Here is an 18904-nt window from a genome sequence, read left to right as displayed (position 1 = left end):
TCTGCAGCTCTGCTTCATTATTCAATTATTTCTTCAAAGTGCTGTTCATTGCATGCCAATTGGAAGTATTTCCAGGGGAGTATTTCCTCCCAACAGCAGTGTAAAAAGCTTAAAACAACCCTTCCACTTTAAGAAAGTATCAGGAAAGAAAAAAACCTCCTTCGGAGACAGTAAGTCTAGGCATACTGCCAAGAATGTAATAAGGGTGGAAAAAAACAAAAGGAGATTTCTTCTAACTACCGGTTCTCCGAACTGCTTAGAAAGTTAACAAGGGGTTCTATGGAATCGGTCAGAACCAGTAGAATTCCACCCCTGATATAAACTAATAGAAACAAGATTAAATAATAAACACCTAATTAAATATAACACAGATAATCTACAACCTTCTACTTTTCATCATATACAAGGTTTTTTTCTTGAATTTTATGCCTTTAATTTATTCGGATTATTATTTTTTAATTATTATTATTATTATTATTATTATTATTTTTTTTATTATTTTTTGCTCCTTTCTGTGCTCTCCATAATGAAAAGGTACAGCATGATGGCTATATATGTATTGACATACACTAAAACCCATATTTTTTTGTACTTCCATTGAACAGACTCCAGTTCAATCATCAAAATTTTATTTTGGAGTTCCATTCTTCCCAAGTTTTCTAGCTTTTTTACATACTCACTAAGCATGATAACACATCCTTTCTTGTTGTTTACATTTCCAATATGTACTTGAAATGACTTTATATATCCTAGACAGTTTCTCTGGTGACTTTTTATTTATTATTAAATTTATACCACCCATCTTGCTGTTTGGGGAGACAGCAGGGCTGTCAAACTCACGGCCCATGGGTTGGATGTATCATGTACTGGTCATGCCCACGCCTGGTTTAGCAAAGGGGAAAAAGTCACGGTACATCATATGATGATGCCATAACAATATGAGTTTGACACTCCCGCTATACAGTATAGATATATATGAATAATACATCATTTTTTTAAAAAAAGTTCTTTTTAAGATTATAACGGCATAAATTTTAGTCCTTTTCAACCATGTATTTTCTCATTTTTTCATCTATATATTATAACCCCAAATTTTAGTCCAGCTTATCATACATTCTTTAATCTGGTTCTTCCTCTATTTGAGAGGTGTGAAACTAAAGGCCCCTGGACCAGATTCGGCCCATGGGGCGCTTAGATCTGGCCCATGGGACCACCCTGGAAACCACAAAGAATCAGCCCACAGCCCTCCTGAGCTCTGTTTTTGCTGGCAGAGGGTTGCGGGAGGCTATCACACCCAAAAATGGAGCTCAGGAGCCCATTTTTGTTGGAAGAGTGCTCAGGCCAACACAGGCACTCCTGACATGAATGATGTCAAACTGGCCACCCCACTCCCTGCCATGCCCACCCTGGCCCCTGAGGTCAAACACAATCCTGATGCAGCCCTCAATGAAATTGAGTTTGATACCCCTGCTCTATTTCAAATTTCAGTAAAAATTATACATTTTAAGAATTATACACTCATAATATGTACATGTTCAATTCATGGCTTGGGCCATGGCATGGTTACCCGAGGGACCATCTCTTGGGCAGAAAAGGCATGTTATGGATCTTGTCAATTAGAGAATTTTGACTGGCAGTGTCCAGGAAGGGATCCTTCTTTGCTGCTGTCTCTATCCTATGGAACATCCTGCCTCCTAAGGTGAGGCTGGCCCCCATGTTTTTGGCCTTCTGCATGAGTGTTAAAACTTGACTCTGTCAACTGGCATGGGGATGTAAGGGCAATATGCAGCCCTGGGATAATCAATGACTTAGGCCACTGCCTCTGTCTTTTTACTTCCATCCTTTTAACTCTTTTTAATGTAGTCTTTTGATTTTTTTTGGGGGGGTGTATAGATTTTATAGATTTTTTAATCTGTAAACCAAGATTCACTTTAATAGTGAAAGTGACAGTGTATAAATGTGATAAATAATAAATCCATTTCAAACTCAGTCTTACAATGTTCAGGACTATAAACTCTTTCATCTTCTTTAAATCTTTCTAATAACTGTAAATAAGGAAACCATTGGCAATTATGTTCCTTTGATTTTATTTTGTACTCCTTGTGACAAAATTCTAGTATCTCACAATAAGTCAGCTATTTGTATTTGCCTATTATTTCTTGCCTTTAAAATGCTTCTTATGCCGAGAGCCACAAAGGTGTTTTTAAGCTCAACCTGGATTTCTCCTAATCCATATTCTCAAAGTAGAACATCTAACATGAAGTAATGGAATGCATGGACAACCTTGAAAAAAGTGGGAAACAATATGGCTTAAGAAACCATCAGACAAATGAGGCAGGAGCCCACAATTGTTTAATAATCAATGAAAGAAACAGGAAAGATTTAAGAGTGAGGGAAAATTGTAATATCACACTTACAGGATTTATCCATTTGAGAGGTTTCATTGACTAGAAATACACTCATAAATGGTATGTTTAACAATTAATAGAATTTAAAACCATCAGATTTATGAATGAAGAAATTTTTATGAAATCCTCCTAGCCACTTTGTGAAAAACAATTCAAAACAGGTAACTTTTAAGGTCTGCTTAAAAGGTTGGCTGATGATTCCAGATATATCTCCCATGAGAAAGGAGTTCCATTAAACATGAAATCTTCACAGAAAAAGCCAATTTTCTACTGGTCTGATTGACAATCAGTGTATATTAAAGGCAAACTGGACAGGTTCAGAAATACAATATGTAAATATGGGGAGTCCGTTCAGGTTTTCAGGCAAACTTTTGGAGGCTGAATCTGAGATATGTACTATAAATGTTAATATCTTCCTTTCTTCACACCTTCTTTGCATCCACTTAGGGAATTTGACAAGGTTCTTAGACTAATTTGGTCTGGTAAGTATTATTTTTCTCCCCCAGGAGGAAGACAGTAGAGAAAGAAAATATTTAATTAACCTTATAAACAACTTAGAAAATGCAAATACCAAAATTTATATCCATCCTTATATAAATTATCCACTCATAATAAGAAATGCAATTAACTGCATTTCTATTGCTAATTCCACTACATTACACATGATGATGAAGCTGGGAACAGCATGTGTTTTACAGTGACGCTGTATATTTCACTTAAAAAAATCAAATTGTGAATTAAACAAACCAACCCGTCTTCTATAAAAATGTGTCTTTTAGGTTTATGAGCTGTCTCTTGCAATTCAGCCAAGCTGAACAACTAGATACAGCTTCTACCTCCTTAAATACTAGCTCCCTCTCAAAGGGATTGTTTTTTATTTGAGAACACACTAGGTTTAAAATAATTGTAATATTTATCTTCTAATTTATGCAACATACAGAAAGGAGCAGAGGAGGAAGTTACTATTTTGGCAGGTCTAGCAATTCAGAAATGAGCAGAGGAAAAACAATAGTCAGGCTTATGCTGCTTAAATTTTAAGCTTTTCTGCTGTCACTGTCTTCTCTTCCTCTTCCTCCTCTCATGTTCTGGCAGCCAATTAGAAGACCTAAATTAATCATCCTAATATTTGGTCTCTATTTAGATCTTGCTAGCCTTCTACTACTTTGCCTAGCTTTTTTTCCTGGCCATTTCTCTAAACCTTCAGTTTAGAGAACTAGTTCATCTCCAATTGGCTACAATACCGCAGTTCCTTAATTCCTGTATTTTCTTGCTATTTTACTCTATCTTGAATGGAAATTTCCAGAAGAATTAACCAATTGAGAGCTGTCTTCGCCAAAACAACCATACTATATATAGCACACCTCCAAGGAATGTAATTGTTGCAAGCTGATCTCCTGTTCATATTTTTTTCTCCACTTTGTCATATTCTGTGTTCCCCTCTGTTATATTTTGTAAACCTCTTTGGGAAGGATCTGCAAACCTTGTACTTATGCTGTCCTTTCTGGTCCAAGTTAATTATGAAGATCAAAATTAGATTTTAGAAATGGCTCCGTTGTTAATATCCAGACAGAGTTCTGTCTTTCCCTTTATAGTGAGATGTATGAATTTCTACTGTATTTCTACTATATTCAAATCAAAATAAATATTTATGAGCATCTCCTGTTGAAAATAGGAAAAGTAAATTTTTAAAAACATTTTAATCTTTATTTGTCCTAGTTTTGCTATATTTTTCTTTTTTTATCATGTTAGTTGCAAAAATAACACCAATTTTGTATGGTTATCCTGTTTTTAAGGTTCACTAATATATATATATATATATAGATAGATAGATAGATAGATAGATATCTTTGGTTATTTGGGTTTTCTCCCGCATAAGATTGGCAGTATCTAGGCAACGTTTCAATGAAGTGTCATTCATCATCTTCAGGCTTCTGTCTTCGGCTCTGTGCTTCTCAGAGTGATGTGAGCTTGCAGCTGCTTCTTCCTTTTAACTGCTAGTGGGGGTGTGACTTGATTGGGTGGGAGCTTGGCTGTGTTCTGATTGGGTGTGTGTGTGTTCTCATTGGTAGGGGGTTTGGCTGTGTTGTGATTGGTTGGGGGGTTGGCCGTGTTCTGATTGGCTGGAGGCGTGTTCTGTTCAGGTGGGGGCAATCACAACACAGCCAAACCCCCTACCAATGAGAACACACACACACCCAATCAGAACACAGCCAAGCCCCCACCCAATCAAGTCACACCCCACTAGCAGTTAAAAGGAAGAAGCAGCTGCAAGCTCACATCACTCTGAGAAGCACAGAGCCGAAGACAGAAGCCTGAAGATGATGAATGAGACTTCATCGAAATGTTGCCTAGATACTGCCAATCTTACACGGGAGAAAAACCGAATAACCAAAGATCCACATACCAATACCCGTGAGAACCTCAGAAATATATATATATATATATATATATGTGGATCTTTGGTTGTTCGGGTTTTCTCCCACGTAAGATTCAAAGTGTCTAGGCAACGTTTCGATGAAGTCTCATTCATCATCATCAGGCCTCTGTCTTTGGCTCTGTGCTTCTCAGAGTGATGTGAGCTTGCAGCTGCTTCTTCCTTTTAACTGCTAGTGGGGGTGTGACTTGATTGGGTGGGGGCTTGGCTGTGTTCTGATTGGGTGTGTGTGTGTTCTCATTGGTAGGGGGTTTGGCTGTGTTGTGATTGCCCCCACCTGAACAGAACACGCCTCCAGCCAATCAGAACACGGCCAAACCCCAAACAATCACAACACTGTTTTTAAGGTTCACTAATATATATATATAGATAGATAGATAGATAGATAGATAGATAGATAGATAGATAGATAGATATCTTTGGTTATTTGGGTTTTCTCCCGCATAAGATTGGCAGTATCTAGGCAACGTTTCAATGAAGTGTCATTCATCATCTTCAGGCTTCTGTCTTCGGCTCTGTGCTTCTCAGAGTGATGTGAGCTTGCAGCTGCTTCTTCCTTTTAACTGCTAGTGGGGGTGTGACTTGATTGGGTGGGAGCTTGGCTGTGTTCTGATTGGGTGTGTGTGTGTTCTCATTGGTAGGGGGTTTGGCTGTGTTGTGATTGGTTGGGGGGTTGGCCGTGTTCTGATTGGCTGGAGGCGTGTTCTGTTCAGGTGGGGGCAATCACAACACAGCCAAACCCCCTACCAATGAGAACACACACACACCCAATCAGAACACAGCCAAGCCCCCACCCAATCAAGTCACACCCCACTAGCAGTTAAAAGGAAGAAGCAGCTGCAAGCTCACATCACTCTGAAAAGCAAGAGCCAAAGACAGAGGCCTGATGATGATGAATGAGACTTCATCGAAACGTTGCCTAGACACTTTGAATCTTACGCGGGAGAAAACCCGAACAACAAAGATCCACATACAAATACCTGAGAACCTCAGAAAACAAATATATATATATATATATATATATATATATATATATATATATATATATATATATTTTTTTCTGAGGTTCTGCATGGTATTTATATGTGGAAGAAAGAAAGATTACCCACCTAATCCAAAAAGAAACCCCAACCAAAATCCAAGACAGAGAACAAGAAAACGGCAAAGCCCTCCTCCCATATATAAAAGGCACTACAGACAAAATTAGCAAGATCCTCCAAAAACACAACATCAAAACAGCATTCTGCACAAACAGAAAAATATCCACCGTCCTAAAAAACCCCAAAGACAAAATCGAATTAGAAAACCAAGGAGTATACGAATCCCCTGCACTGCCTGCCCTACCACATACATTGGACAAACTAACAGAAGAATAAGTGCACGCATTGAAGAACATAAGAACTCAATCAAAAAGAAGAAACGACCTCTTCCCTGGTCCAACACCTCAAAGCCACAGGACATGAAATTGATTTTAAAAATACCAGAACTATCGCCAAAACCGAACACTTCAACAGCAGAATAATCAGAGAAGCCATAGAGATAGAAAACGCCCACACAGCATGAACAAACGAGATGACACCTCCCGCCTTCCAGCCATTTGGAAACCCGCCCTCATGAACAGACGAGTACCTAACATGAAGAAGGACACCGGACCCACACCCATGAGAGCCACACAAGATGCCACCACCACACTTCCATGTAGAAAACAGACTCCCACCCATTCAGAAAATGAGAAAGCGACCATGGACCAGAAGCTGCACTGCAGCTGCATCACTACCCACTTCAAACCCCTCTGAGCCATACATGAAGCAAACCGACACCCACTATGAAGATGCAGCAGGACCACGAACTAGAAGCCAAACAGCAAGATCACAACTCTCCAGCTCAAATCCCCCAGCAACTAAGACTAACCTGAGCACAACCAAGCCCCCACCTGAACAGAACACGCCTCCAACCAATCAGAACACGGCTAACCCCCAACCAATCAGAACACAGCCAAAACCCCTACTAATGAGAACACACCCCACCCAATCAGAACACAGCCAAGCCCCCACCCAATCAAGTCCCACCCCACTGGCAGTTAAAAGGAGGAAGCAGCTGCAATCTCCATTACTCTGAGAAGCACAGAGCCGGAGACAGAAGCCTGAAGATGATGAATGAGACTTCATCGAAACGTTGCCTAGATACTTCGAATCTTACGCGGGAGAAAACCCGAACAACCAAAGATCCACATATAAATACCTGCGAGAACCTCAGAAAACAAATAGCGCACCTCTACGGGGAGGAAACCCACCATCTGACCAGGACTTATGAAAAACTTGAAGTCCAAAGAGCCTCCATTTTATGTGACCTTGCATTCCTATGCAACTGCCGAGATCAAAATTTAATTCCCACAAGCTTCCAATTGAAATTCCACACCAACACAGCAGCCACCAAACGCATCCTTAAAAGAACAGAACTGGCCCTAATTAGAAATGAACTTCACACAAAAAGCTTTCTCCTAGACCAAATCAACAAAGATCTCCTCACACTCCACCTCAGACTCAGCAACAAGATTCACCCTCTACTTTGGGACAAATCCAAACAACTCGCTGTCTGGAGAGCCGAAACACAGACCATCCTCAAGACAGACACACACACCAACAAACTCAGGAAACTACAACAACGCCAGAAACCAACTCCTCCCCCCCCACAGCCACACATGAAACAAACAGTGCACAACATCTCAGACAAGATCCTCACTGAAGCTGAAACCAAGATCCTTTCAAAAGGATTCAACTTTGCTGTCGCTCCCAAACACATCCCCACAGAAACCATCATATGCGGAGTTGAAACCAGCCTGACCAAAACCAACCCTGATGATGCTAACAACATCAGACTCGAAATCACCAACATCCTCTGCACTAGCAAACCACCCAAAAGCAACTTATCCAAAGAAGAACAAACTGCACTACTTAACCTGAAAGAAGACACCAGCATAATAATCCTACCAGCAGACAAGGGCAACGCGACAGTGGTAATGAACACATCTGACTACCAAACCAAGTTAACCAACCTACTCCAAGACCCCACATACAAACCCCTAAAGACAGACCCCACCACCTACCTAGAAAAAACTACCAAATCCAAAATAAAAGCCTCCCCATCAGTGAAGAAATCCAGCAAGGAATCATACCCAGAGAAAAATCATCCAGATGCCCCAAGCTTTATGGTCTCCCAAAATACACAAAGAAGGAACCCCACTCAGACCAATAGTCAGCTCCATAGGCTCACCTCTACAAAACCTGGCCAAATTTCTTGCCAAACAACTACAACCCTATGCAGAATCCATCAACTCACACGTAAGAAACTCATTCCAGTTCATCGAGATCATAAAGAAACAAAACTTACAACCTAGCGACCTACTAGTAAGCTTCGATGTCATATCCCTCTTCACCCAAGTGCCAATAAAAGAAGCCTTGACAGCCATCCAAAACAAATACAACCCCCAAGCACATCCTAGATCTAACCAACCACTGCCTATCCAATACTTACTTCACCTACAATGGACAAAAATACAAACAAATAGAAGGAGCACCCATGGGATCACCCCTCTCACCTGTTATCGCAAACCTCTACATGGAACACTTTGAAACACAAGCTCTAGAAAAATACGACCACAAACCGAAACTCTGGCTCAGATACGTAGATGACACCTTCATAATCTGGCCACACGGGAAAGAAAAACTGAACAACTTCCTCACATACCTCAACAGCCTACACCCCAAAATACAATTCACCATGGAAACAGAAGCCAACAATCAACTTCCCTTCCTAGATGTCTTGGTATACAAAAGATCCAATGGCTCCCTAGGACACACCATCTACCAGAAGAAAACACATACTAACCACTATCTACATGCACTCTCACACCACCACCCAGCACAGATCAATTCCGTAGCCAAGACACTCATCTCCAGAACAAAATGCTTAGCCGATGAACAACACCAAAAAACCGAACTACACACTCTCACCAACGTACTTACAGCCAATGGATTCCAAAGAAAGAAGATTACCCACCTAATCCAAAAAGAAACCCCAACCAAAATCCAAGACAGAGAACAAGAAAACGGCAAAGCCCTCCTCCCATATATAAAAGGCACTACAGACAAAATTAGCAAGATCCTCCAAAAACACAACATCAAAACAGCATTCTGCACAAACAGAAAAATATCCACCGTCCTAAAAAACCCCAAAGACAAAATCGAATTAGAAAACCAAGGAGTATACGAAATCCCCTGCACTGCCTGCCCTACCACATACATTGGACAAACTAACAGAAGAATAAGTGCACGCATTGAAGAACATAAGAACTCAATCAAAAAAGAAGAAACGACCTCTTCCCTGGTCCAACACCTCAAAGCCACAGGACATGAAATTGATTTTAAAAATACCAGAACTATCGCCAAAACTGAACACTTCAACAGCAGAATAATCAGAGAAGCCATAGAGATAGAAAAACACCCACACAGCATGAACAAACGAGATGACACCTCCCGCCTTCCAGCCATTTGGAAACCCGCCCTCATGAACAGACGAGTACCTAACATGAAGAAGGACACCGGACCCACACCCATGAGAGCCACACAAGATGCCACCACCACACTTCCATGTAGAAAACAGACTCCCACCCATTCAGAAAATGAGAAACGACCATGGACCAGAAGCTGCACTGCAGCTGCATCACTACCCACTTCAAACCCCTCTGAGCCATACATGAAGCAAACCGACACCCACTATGAAGATGCAGCAGGACCACGAACTAGAAGCCAAACAGCAAGATCACAACTCTCCAGCTCAAATCCCCCAGCAACTAAGACTAACCTGAGCACAACCAAGCCCCCACCTGAACAGAACATGCCTCCAACCAATCAGAACACGGCTAACCCCCAACCAATCAGAACACAGCCAAAACCCCTACTAATGAGAACACACCCCACCCAATCAGAACACAGCCAAGCCCCACCCAATCAAGTCCCACCCCACTGGCAGTTAAAAGGAGGAAGCAGCTGCAATCTCCATTACTCTGAGAAGCACAGAGCCGGAGACAGAAGCCTGAAGATGATGAATGAGACTTCATCGAAACGTTGCCTAGATACTTGAATCTTACGCGGGAGAAAACCCGAACAACCAAAGATCCATATATATATATATATATATATATATATGTATGTGTGTGTGTGTGTGTGTGTGTGTGTGCGCGCGCGCGCTTGATTATTGACCAGGAATGGTCAATAGTCAATAATTTTTTTCTGCTGATGAGCATATTTGAATTTTGCAGTTTTGTAGTGGATGCTCTCATAAAATATTCACTATGATGGATGTGGCCTGGTCACATTGCACTCATTTACCAGAAAATGGCTTTTCATGATTGTTCTGTCACCCCCTGTAACCTGTTAGGTTGTTCTGTACCATCCTAGATTACCTGTACATTTTTTTCCTGGCAGTGGAATATACTAATTTGCAGCCATTTACAATGTTTTTTGACTAGTATGTCACTCTTCAAAATAAAGATGTTGAAGGCTAGTATGTCATGGATTGATAGGTTCTTGTTTTTAAAATAATTAAAGAATATAAAAAAGAAATATAAAAATAAAGATAAACTGTAGATCGAAGCTTTTGTAAGTACCAGCTAAGATATCTATAGGCACAGTAGTATCCAATCACAAATGCCAACTACTCTTGTAAATGGATTCTTTGATTCCCTTTCATCCTTCCTCTCTCGGCCTATAAACCTGACATAAACCTTAACAACAAAGACATGTTTTTTATGTTTAATTCTAATATATTGCAATTTTTCCAGCCAAAGTTTTGGTTCTGTTTCAGGTTATTACATTTTAAACAGAAATTTGCAGCTACTCCATATACTCCATATGAAGACTACTCCATTCCTGCCTCAATCCAATAGAAAAGCGCTGTCCACTCTGCCAGTTCATCCAATTATCCATGTAACTACTTGCACGTGCACACATGGACACTATTATTTCTTAAGTAACTGATTTTAAAGTGGGATATAATTTAGAAACTGTGAAAAGAAAATATTCCTTGTGACAGGTCGCACAACTCACTTGTTCTCCAGAATTGATTTGAATGAATTATCTTTTAATTTTGAAAGTCTCAGCTACTCTCTATAAACAATTCTGGGTAAAACTACCAAATATTCTTTCTTTGGGTTCATGACCGAGAAATTACTGTAGCAACTTGCCTTCTAATTAACCTTCAGCTTCTCACAATCAGTACGATTAAGTAAGGTCCGCTTCAAATCAAATACTATGGATTTTCTTAAAAAGCGATGACAATGAAGAGCAAAATTAAGGGATAGGCTTCATTTTGTTTTTCTTCTTAGGTATGAAGATGAGTTTTTTTTTTAATGTTCAGAGCTTCTCCTGTTACACATTACCCCACAACTTTAAAATCATGGCATTTAAATATTTCTTTTTGTATTTTCTGATTATACAGAAATGGCAGAATAGCTGCAGATCGCCAATTAAGATGCAAAGTTCTAAACTCATCTATGTTTTAAGGTTTTGGCACAGGAGGTTGCTATGAATTAAAATGCAAATTAAAATGCAAAAGCATACACATCTTTTACTGTAGAGAAATAAAAGCAAAACATAATAATGTACAACAGGATGTAATTGCTACATAAATGGGAAAAATATATTGCACGCTCTTAAAAAATGCAGAACTTTATCATTCTTTCTCTGCATTGTAAACTAAATTAGGGTTGCTGAAATCAATGCCATCATTTTGAGCCAACTCTTTGTTGTGGCCTTGTTGCAAGGCTTCAGAAAGTTTTGAGAAAGCACTGTGCAGGCTGCAAATAGCCCTACTGAGTTCTGCAGATAAGTCAATAGCTACAATTTGCTACCCAGCTGAGAAGGAAATACCGCATTTCCTTTGTACACCATTTTTTCCATATAATGGTTCATATATAACCAAGTATGTATATATAATGGTTGACCTAGGTATATAGCCTGAGCTTATAAATATTTAGCACCCTGGTTGTCTCATGAACTCTGGTTTTATGGAACATTGCTCTTGGCCCATTGATTCCACACATTTTAAAATATGTCTAGGAAAAGACCTGCTCTTTTATAGCCATTAGTATTAGTTTATTGGCAGGAATACCATAAACGATCAACTCCTTTTACTTCTTGAAGAAACTGAAAACATAGTGCCCAAGGTCATTCACACTGATAGGCCTTGATGTTAAATAGCACTCTGTCAGTTGCTCTCCTAGTTAGGTGGATAGAGCAAAACAAGCCATAGAAGGGAGTTGTTAAAGTGAGGAACTCAACATATTTTTTGCCTTTTGGGCTGTTTTAGGTGGATGATTGAAATGGAAAATAGATTTGATAATTGCCACTTTATTTTAACTCCCAAATCACATTACTGAAGATCAGTTATTTTCTGCTGAGTATCTATATTATGATGAGTCTGTGTTTTGGAGGTTGAAGATATTCAGTGGCAAATAACTGATTTTATCTTTTATAGTCGGCTATTTGGTTGTGGCTCCTGGGTTGAGAGGATTGCACATCCTTCTTCTAAACAATAATCTGCATCAGGAAGAGGTATGTGTACTTTTGCTCCTGGGTCCTTAGTAGACAACAGAATAAACACATGCCATAAAAGTCCTTTAGGCTCAACTAAAAGTACTTCAATGAAGAAATATAACCCATAAACTACTGATTCAACATCCAAACTATTTGTGGCATATTTTATCTAGTTTCTGGCATTCAAACATATTTTTTTTCACATGCCAAAATTTTAAGAATAAGAAAAGAATATTAAAAGTTCTCCAATGCTTGAGACGAAATGCATATGATTATGGAAATTCAGCAGTGTGCACATTGGCCTTAGGACAAAAAAGAAGTTAAATACTCTTAATTTACATTAGTAGAGATTATGCATAATAGCTACATTGTTGCTCACTGAGAGTGTACCCTGGAGAGTACAGATCACCTAATCTACATGCACTTCACTGTGCATTTTGATATTTAAGTCATATAGATGCTATTCAAGAGGAAGCATTTTATGAATTGTAATTTAATTAAGATACCTGAAAGATCTTTTTAAAACCACAAAAATAGCTGAAATAATGTCAAAAATTGTAAAAAAATCTGCCTCCAAATTTGTCAAATAGAGGAGGCTTCTGTTTTTCTATCCTTTTCCCAGAATGTCTTTCAGATTTCTTCTGGTGGGTTTTGAATGTTATAGGGTTTTTTTTTGTTGTTGCCTGTCTTTCCATTCATAATTCCAAAGTGCCTTGATTGTATAAATCTGTGGAAAACAGGAGCTTTCTTCTAACTTACATTTATCACATCTGTAAACTCACTTTTTGAGGTGTCTCGTAACTTAGTGGTGGAAATTAATGGGTTCAGAACAATACTTTATAGCAACCGATGGAAGTACAGATGCCACGTGACTAGAACCTGTTTTCCCAGTTTTGGAAAGGTTTGTAAGTGTAAACCCAACAGCCAGCTATCTAGTGTTCCATACAGTGGAACCTACCAAAGAATCTGAAAAGAATTGTACCAAATTGTACCAAAGAATTGTACCAAAGAATTGTTTGGTAAAATTGTTTTTTAACCAAACAAGGTTTGCTTTAGACTGACATCCTAGGTTGGAAATTTGCCCATTCCTGATTCCCACCCAATACCCCCCCACACACCAGAGCAACTTCATGGGTCTTTTTCTCCTTCTGGACAAACACATAATGTCATGGAGCCAGCTGCTCACTTGCTTAGTGGTCTTGTAGCTGTTGAATAACATGCCCACTCTTTTCTCTTATGGACTTGGAGTGAAACGAATAATTTGCTTCTGTAGCCTGTCTTATTCTAAGTTATGGTCTGTTTCATTTTTGTTATTGTTCCTGGAATAATTAAGATCTAAATTTTTTTTTTTTGCAGACTGTATGTTTCAGATTTGATTTTGGATTTGTAAGGAATAATCGGATAGTTTAGTGCTGTGGATTAATAATTTTTGTTAAGTGTGAATATGTTTATGTTAAAATAAAATAATAAAAAACCTTTTAATTGCTAGAGTCCTTGAAGTGATTTCCCCATTTTCTCCAAGTAAGTATAATATTTAAGAGAATCCCATGCTGCAAAAACTATGCCTGTATTTTTAGGTTCACTGCCTATGAATAGTTCTGGAAAATAGCAAAATCTGGAATTTACTGCTTGTTTCTGCAGTATTATACTACTCTTTGCATTTCAGCTCAGAAGGCTAAAATCAAAGCTATACAGGATCATGGGTGGGTATGGAGGTGCATTATTTCATACTTTGGCTATCAAAGGGATAAGTAGTTTAATAAAGCTGGATTGCATTTTTTTTAGGACCTTAGAGATGGCAACTGTTTTAGACAACTGATGTTGGATAGCGTGAAAGGGCAACCAAGTACCTTATATTTATTGCAAAACTTGTGCTTTTTTAATGTTAGGAAGAGCAAGAAATGGCTGTGGGCTTTTCTGCCTTACTTGCAATCTAATTAGCTAGATTGATGTCCAGTCTGATCAAGGTTCATCTGAGAAGCTGACTGGAGCTGACTGAAGTATTCTTGCTAGAGCAAATGTTGCACGGGATGGACCAAGTTCAGTATTATTCTCAGACAGGGTAGAATGTTTTTGAACCTTCAAGGAGATAGCATGGAAAATGAGGGATGGGATGTTCTCCATCAATAAAGGAAAACTTCAGGTTCAGTGAGATAAAGAAGCTGTCAAGTGGTTTCTTCAGAGTTGTTCATTTCTATGCAATGGGTGCATGTGTTATTTAAACTTTTTGAGTTTAAACAGTCAATAAAATGGTATTTTGTAGCCCGGTATATCAAGGGATGTGTGTGTGTGTGTGTATGTGTGTTGATTTATTTATTTCATCAATTTCTATATATGCTATTTCAATCAATGACTCTGGGTGGCTTACAGTTTAAAACATACTGTATATTACAATTAAAACATTAAAACATTTTAAAATAGTAAAAAAAGCAATAAAAACATCCAAAATAAATATTCATAGCAGCTGAGATACCTGGCCAATTAGCAATAAAGCCAACAAATGGGGCCCTTGACACATTCCGTATCCAAGGCTTGTAAACTTAGCCAGTTTTTTTTAGGACCTTATGGAAAACTGACTGGGTTTGGGGCCATTGTAATCTCCAAAGAGATAATGTTCCATACACCAGGGGCCTCTGCAGAAAAAGCCTGTTTTTTAGTCCCTGTCAACTGACATTTTTTGGCTGATCTGCTAGATTATATTGAATGGATAGATGGGTAGAAACTGTAGAAAAAAAGCAATCCCTCAAGTAACCTGAGCTTTAAAGGTGACAATCAGCCCCATGAATTTCACCAGAAGCACATGGTAACCAATGCAATCACACAAAAGTGGTGTCATATGCACCATATATGTGGCACATTTACTACCTGCACAGCCATGTCCTGCACCAATTAAATTTCCAAATGCTCTTCAGGGGCAACCCTGTGTAGAGTGTGTTGGAGTAGGCTAAATGATGATTTCTTGGGAGATTGCAGTTCTTCCACTTAGTGTCTCTTCTGAGCCTTGAGGGGGAACCAAGGCAAAAAACAAGGCAGATTCTATGTGAGCTTACTTGGAGTGGGCAGTTGATGCAAATTATCAAGAATCCTTAGAGAGTAGGGACAACTGATGAATCTATCTGTAAAATGTTTACATCATCTTCCATTACCTGGAAACAAGATGCCCGCCTTGTATAATATGTGAAAGAATGTTGATTGGGGAGGTGATACGAGGGACAGATACTGTTAATCGAAAGACAAAACTCTAAATGCTAAAGAGTTACTTTCTTTTGAAAATACACCAATGTGCCATGGCAACTCTGTGGGGAAACTGCTCTGAAAATGAATATGCAAATGAGATCAATCAGCATCAGTAGCATCTGCAGTTGAGAAGTAGCAATGAAATATGAAATAGCTCACAAATCAAACATATAAGCCTTAAAACATTTATCGGCAGAAGTCATGATAATTGCTGGACACAAACTGTATAATTAAGTGATCTATCTGCATATAGAACAAGAAACTCCTTGTGTGAGCTTCTTCCTCCCCCTCTATAACACAATGATTGTACATGTGCACACATATATGCACCAATATTAAAATGAATAGTATGTTTGAAGGAAACAACTATTAATAATGCAATGCTTCTATCTAATGAAATTCATTTTGTCTGCAGTATACAAATTAGATACTTCAATACACATATGGCATGCTACCATACTGCTGATCTGCTTAAATAAATAAATAAATCTCACAATAAATATATATTTCCCTCAGAGATTTCATGAATTAAAAATTCATCCATCCTTTCAGAGGAAAGGATGGCTTCAAATAGGCTCTCTCTCAGGACCTATCTGTAGAAAATGAGTATAAAAATTTCAGTGTACTAAATTTTGCCAGCAAGAAGAGCTTTCACAAGGAAACTGAGTTCACACTAGACTCAGGCCAATCCTTCCAAAGTGACTGCTGGTTGAAAATGCATGTGGGAATGAAGAACTTGGTGGAGATGACTTGCATGTTGCAAAGCCATGTGTCTTAGGAGAAGATTAAGCCCTTGTATACAGTGGTGGCCAGTTCACACCAGTTTGGGAGAACCAGTTGTTAACTTTCTGAGCAGTTTGGTGAACTGGTTGTTGGAAGAAATCATTAGGGCAGAGAACTGGTTGTTATATTATTTGAATCCCACCACTGCTTGTAAAAGTGTGTTCTCTGAAATGGATGATTGAGCTTTGCTGACTTGGGATCATAAGAGAGTCCAGGTATTTCTTTCTCTACTACAGAATTAAATAATAAATATTGGCTCTTATCAAATTGCTTGATGGATATGACCTTTACACTGCAATTTACATAGTTGCCATTTGTGCTGTTATTCCAGGAATTGGGATTTAATGTTATGTACTGAGAAGCAACTTTCATTTGGTGGTCAAAGGAATATTTTGAATGGCAAGAAGTTCCATTTGCATTAAATGAGGTAATTTGTTGCAGATTTCTTGTGTTACTATATGATATAGTTATTATGCTTAGCTGGATTTCTACTCAGTGATGAGTTGTATGCTTAATTATGATTTATTAATAAATAGGAATTGGCTGGTCTGTAATTTGCCTTGTTTGGCTTTGTCTTAGCATATTGGTAAAATCAAAAAGCAGACATAAAAACTTCAAGTGTATAATTATTCTGTTTTGAGTGAAGGAACTAAGCCCACTCCACTTTCTTTCTTGAGAAAATTCCTCTACTGATGTCTATGGAGATTCTCAGTCATCCAGGTCATGGTTGTCCCAAAGCTGCTTTTTCAAAAGGCAACTGGGCTTTCTTGTTTTTCTTTGAAGGCATTTCACTTCTCATCACAGAAGCTTCTTCGGAACTTCTGGTTAGGCTCTCTCGGTGACAGACCAAATTTGCAGCTGTCCGCGGTTTTGGTTGGTGCTTGCTGCTGGAGAGCCCTGATCTACCTGAGGTGGCAGAGAAAGGGGAGAATGCCAGCTGAGTTGAGGGGAGCCACATTCCCCACTCCTTGGCACATTCACCCCTCCTCTCTGCTCCTGCATCTGAAGGTGGATGCAGCAATAGCCAAAATGGCCATCCCAAAGAGCTGACCGGACAAGATCATGCAGGAGCAGAGAGAAGAAAGGGGGCAGCTTGGGTGACCAGGCTAAGAAGGATTAACATCTGAATACAAGGTGCCCTGGAGCTAAAATACTTAAGAACTCTTAGGAAAAGATTTTTAAAGGTGTGGCACAGAAGAGGGAAAAAAAATTGAAAAAAGGCGGTGGAACTTGGATATACTAAAGAGTGCCAACTGATGCTGAAAGAAATTAATATGAACTTTTAAAAGACTTTTAAAGGATAACAAAGTAAATGAAATGTTGCTACAATCAAATAGAGCCCCTGGAAAGTGAAAGTGGAGCTTGGAACTTTGCAACAAACAAAGAAGTAAGACAAAACTGTTCTGGAATTGTTTGAGGATCTTGGAAACTTTGGACATTGGATTACTAGTGGATATAATTGAAATTAATTTTGGGAAGCAATCCTATATAATTTGGTTGTCTAAAAGTACTGGAAAGTTTTGAAAGATGGCAGAACTTTATTTGGAACTGAAAATGGTACTAAAAAAATATGAAGGAACAATTTCAAGTGAAAGGAGAATTGTTTGGCTTTGTTCTGCAATCTCTGGAAAAAAGGACTTAAAAATTGGAAATTGGAGGAGGTAATCAGAAAAAGGAACAGTGTGAGAGATAAACAAAATATAAGGAAAGAGCAGAAGGGAGGTTTCCAGAAGGAAGCATTAAAGACAGAGGGGGACAAAAATTGGAGTGAGAAAAAGAGGGGGAAGATAAGCGGGAAAAGAAGTTATAAAAAACAGAATCAGGAAATAAAGAAATATGGGAAACGAACAAGAATTAAAGGGTATAATTTGATTGAAAGACACAGAGATAATGGTTGAAATTACAATTAAAATAGAGGATTCTGCATGGTGATGCATGGTATAAATTCTACATGGTATAAATATTTTAGAAGTAAGAAATTATGTAGAAAACAGGAAAATACATGTAATTAAAATGGAAGATGAAATGGGGATTGTTACTTAATGGAATATATGATAACATCTAGATCAAATAAAAAACAAACATATGTAAAATACAATTGAATTATATTAATGCATATTAAGTATTTATAAAATGTGATTGAAATGAATTACGAGAAGGTTTATAAGGGAATTAATACCAGTTTTTTCTTTAGGATGAATTTTAATTAATTAATTATTTTCTTCCATTAAAAAAAAATTCTTTTAAACTTAAAATTGTTTAGATGTCATTTAAAGGGGAAGTACCACGTGAATCTGACTAAAATGGGATTTATGTTATAATATAATTATTAGGTGATGGAAATTATAATTGTTTAATGGGATAATTTAGAAGTAGAATATTTAATGGGATGTGAAAGGGAATCAACTATAAGATATGAAGGTGACACACTTTCATTAGCAATTATA

At 38.3% G+C, this 18904-nt stretch overlaps 1 protein-coding gene and 1 long non-coding RNA gene across 2 annotated transcripts in view; one reads left to right on the top strand and one right to left on the bottom strand.

Annotated features, from left to right (window-relative positions):
- Nucleotides 1-1716, bottom strand: part of FSHR (follicle stimulating hormone receptor) — a 29801-nt gene extending 28085 nt beyond the window's left edge. The window contains exon 1 of the mRNA XM_087923454.1: nucleotides 1568-1716. Within this exon, the coding sequence (XP_087779580.1) occupies nucleotides 1568-1716 (149 nt within the window). The remainder of the gene's footprint in view (nucleotides 1-1567) is intronic.
- LOC148127564 (uncharacterized) overlaps nucleotides 1-18904 on the top strand; it is a 141097-nt gene that overhangs the window by 96650 nt on the left and 25543 nt on the right. The gene's annotated exons all lie outside the window — the stretch shown is intronic.

Source organism: Pseudonaja textilis, chromosome 1 (genome assembly GCF_049901715.1).
Source record: "Pseudonaja textilis isolate UNSWEBS1 chromosome 1, rPseTex1.2, whole genome shotgun sequence".
Lineage (NCBI taxonomy): Eukaryota > Metazoa > Chordata > Lepidosauria > Squamata > Elapidae > Pseudonaja > Pseudonaja textilis.
This window is presented reverse-complemented; position numbering and strand designations above follow the sequence as displayed.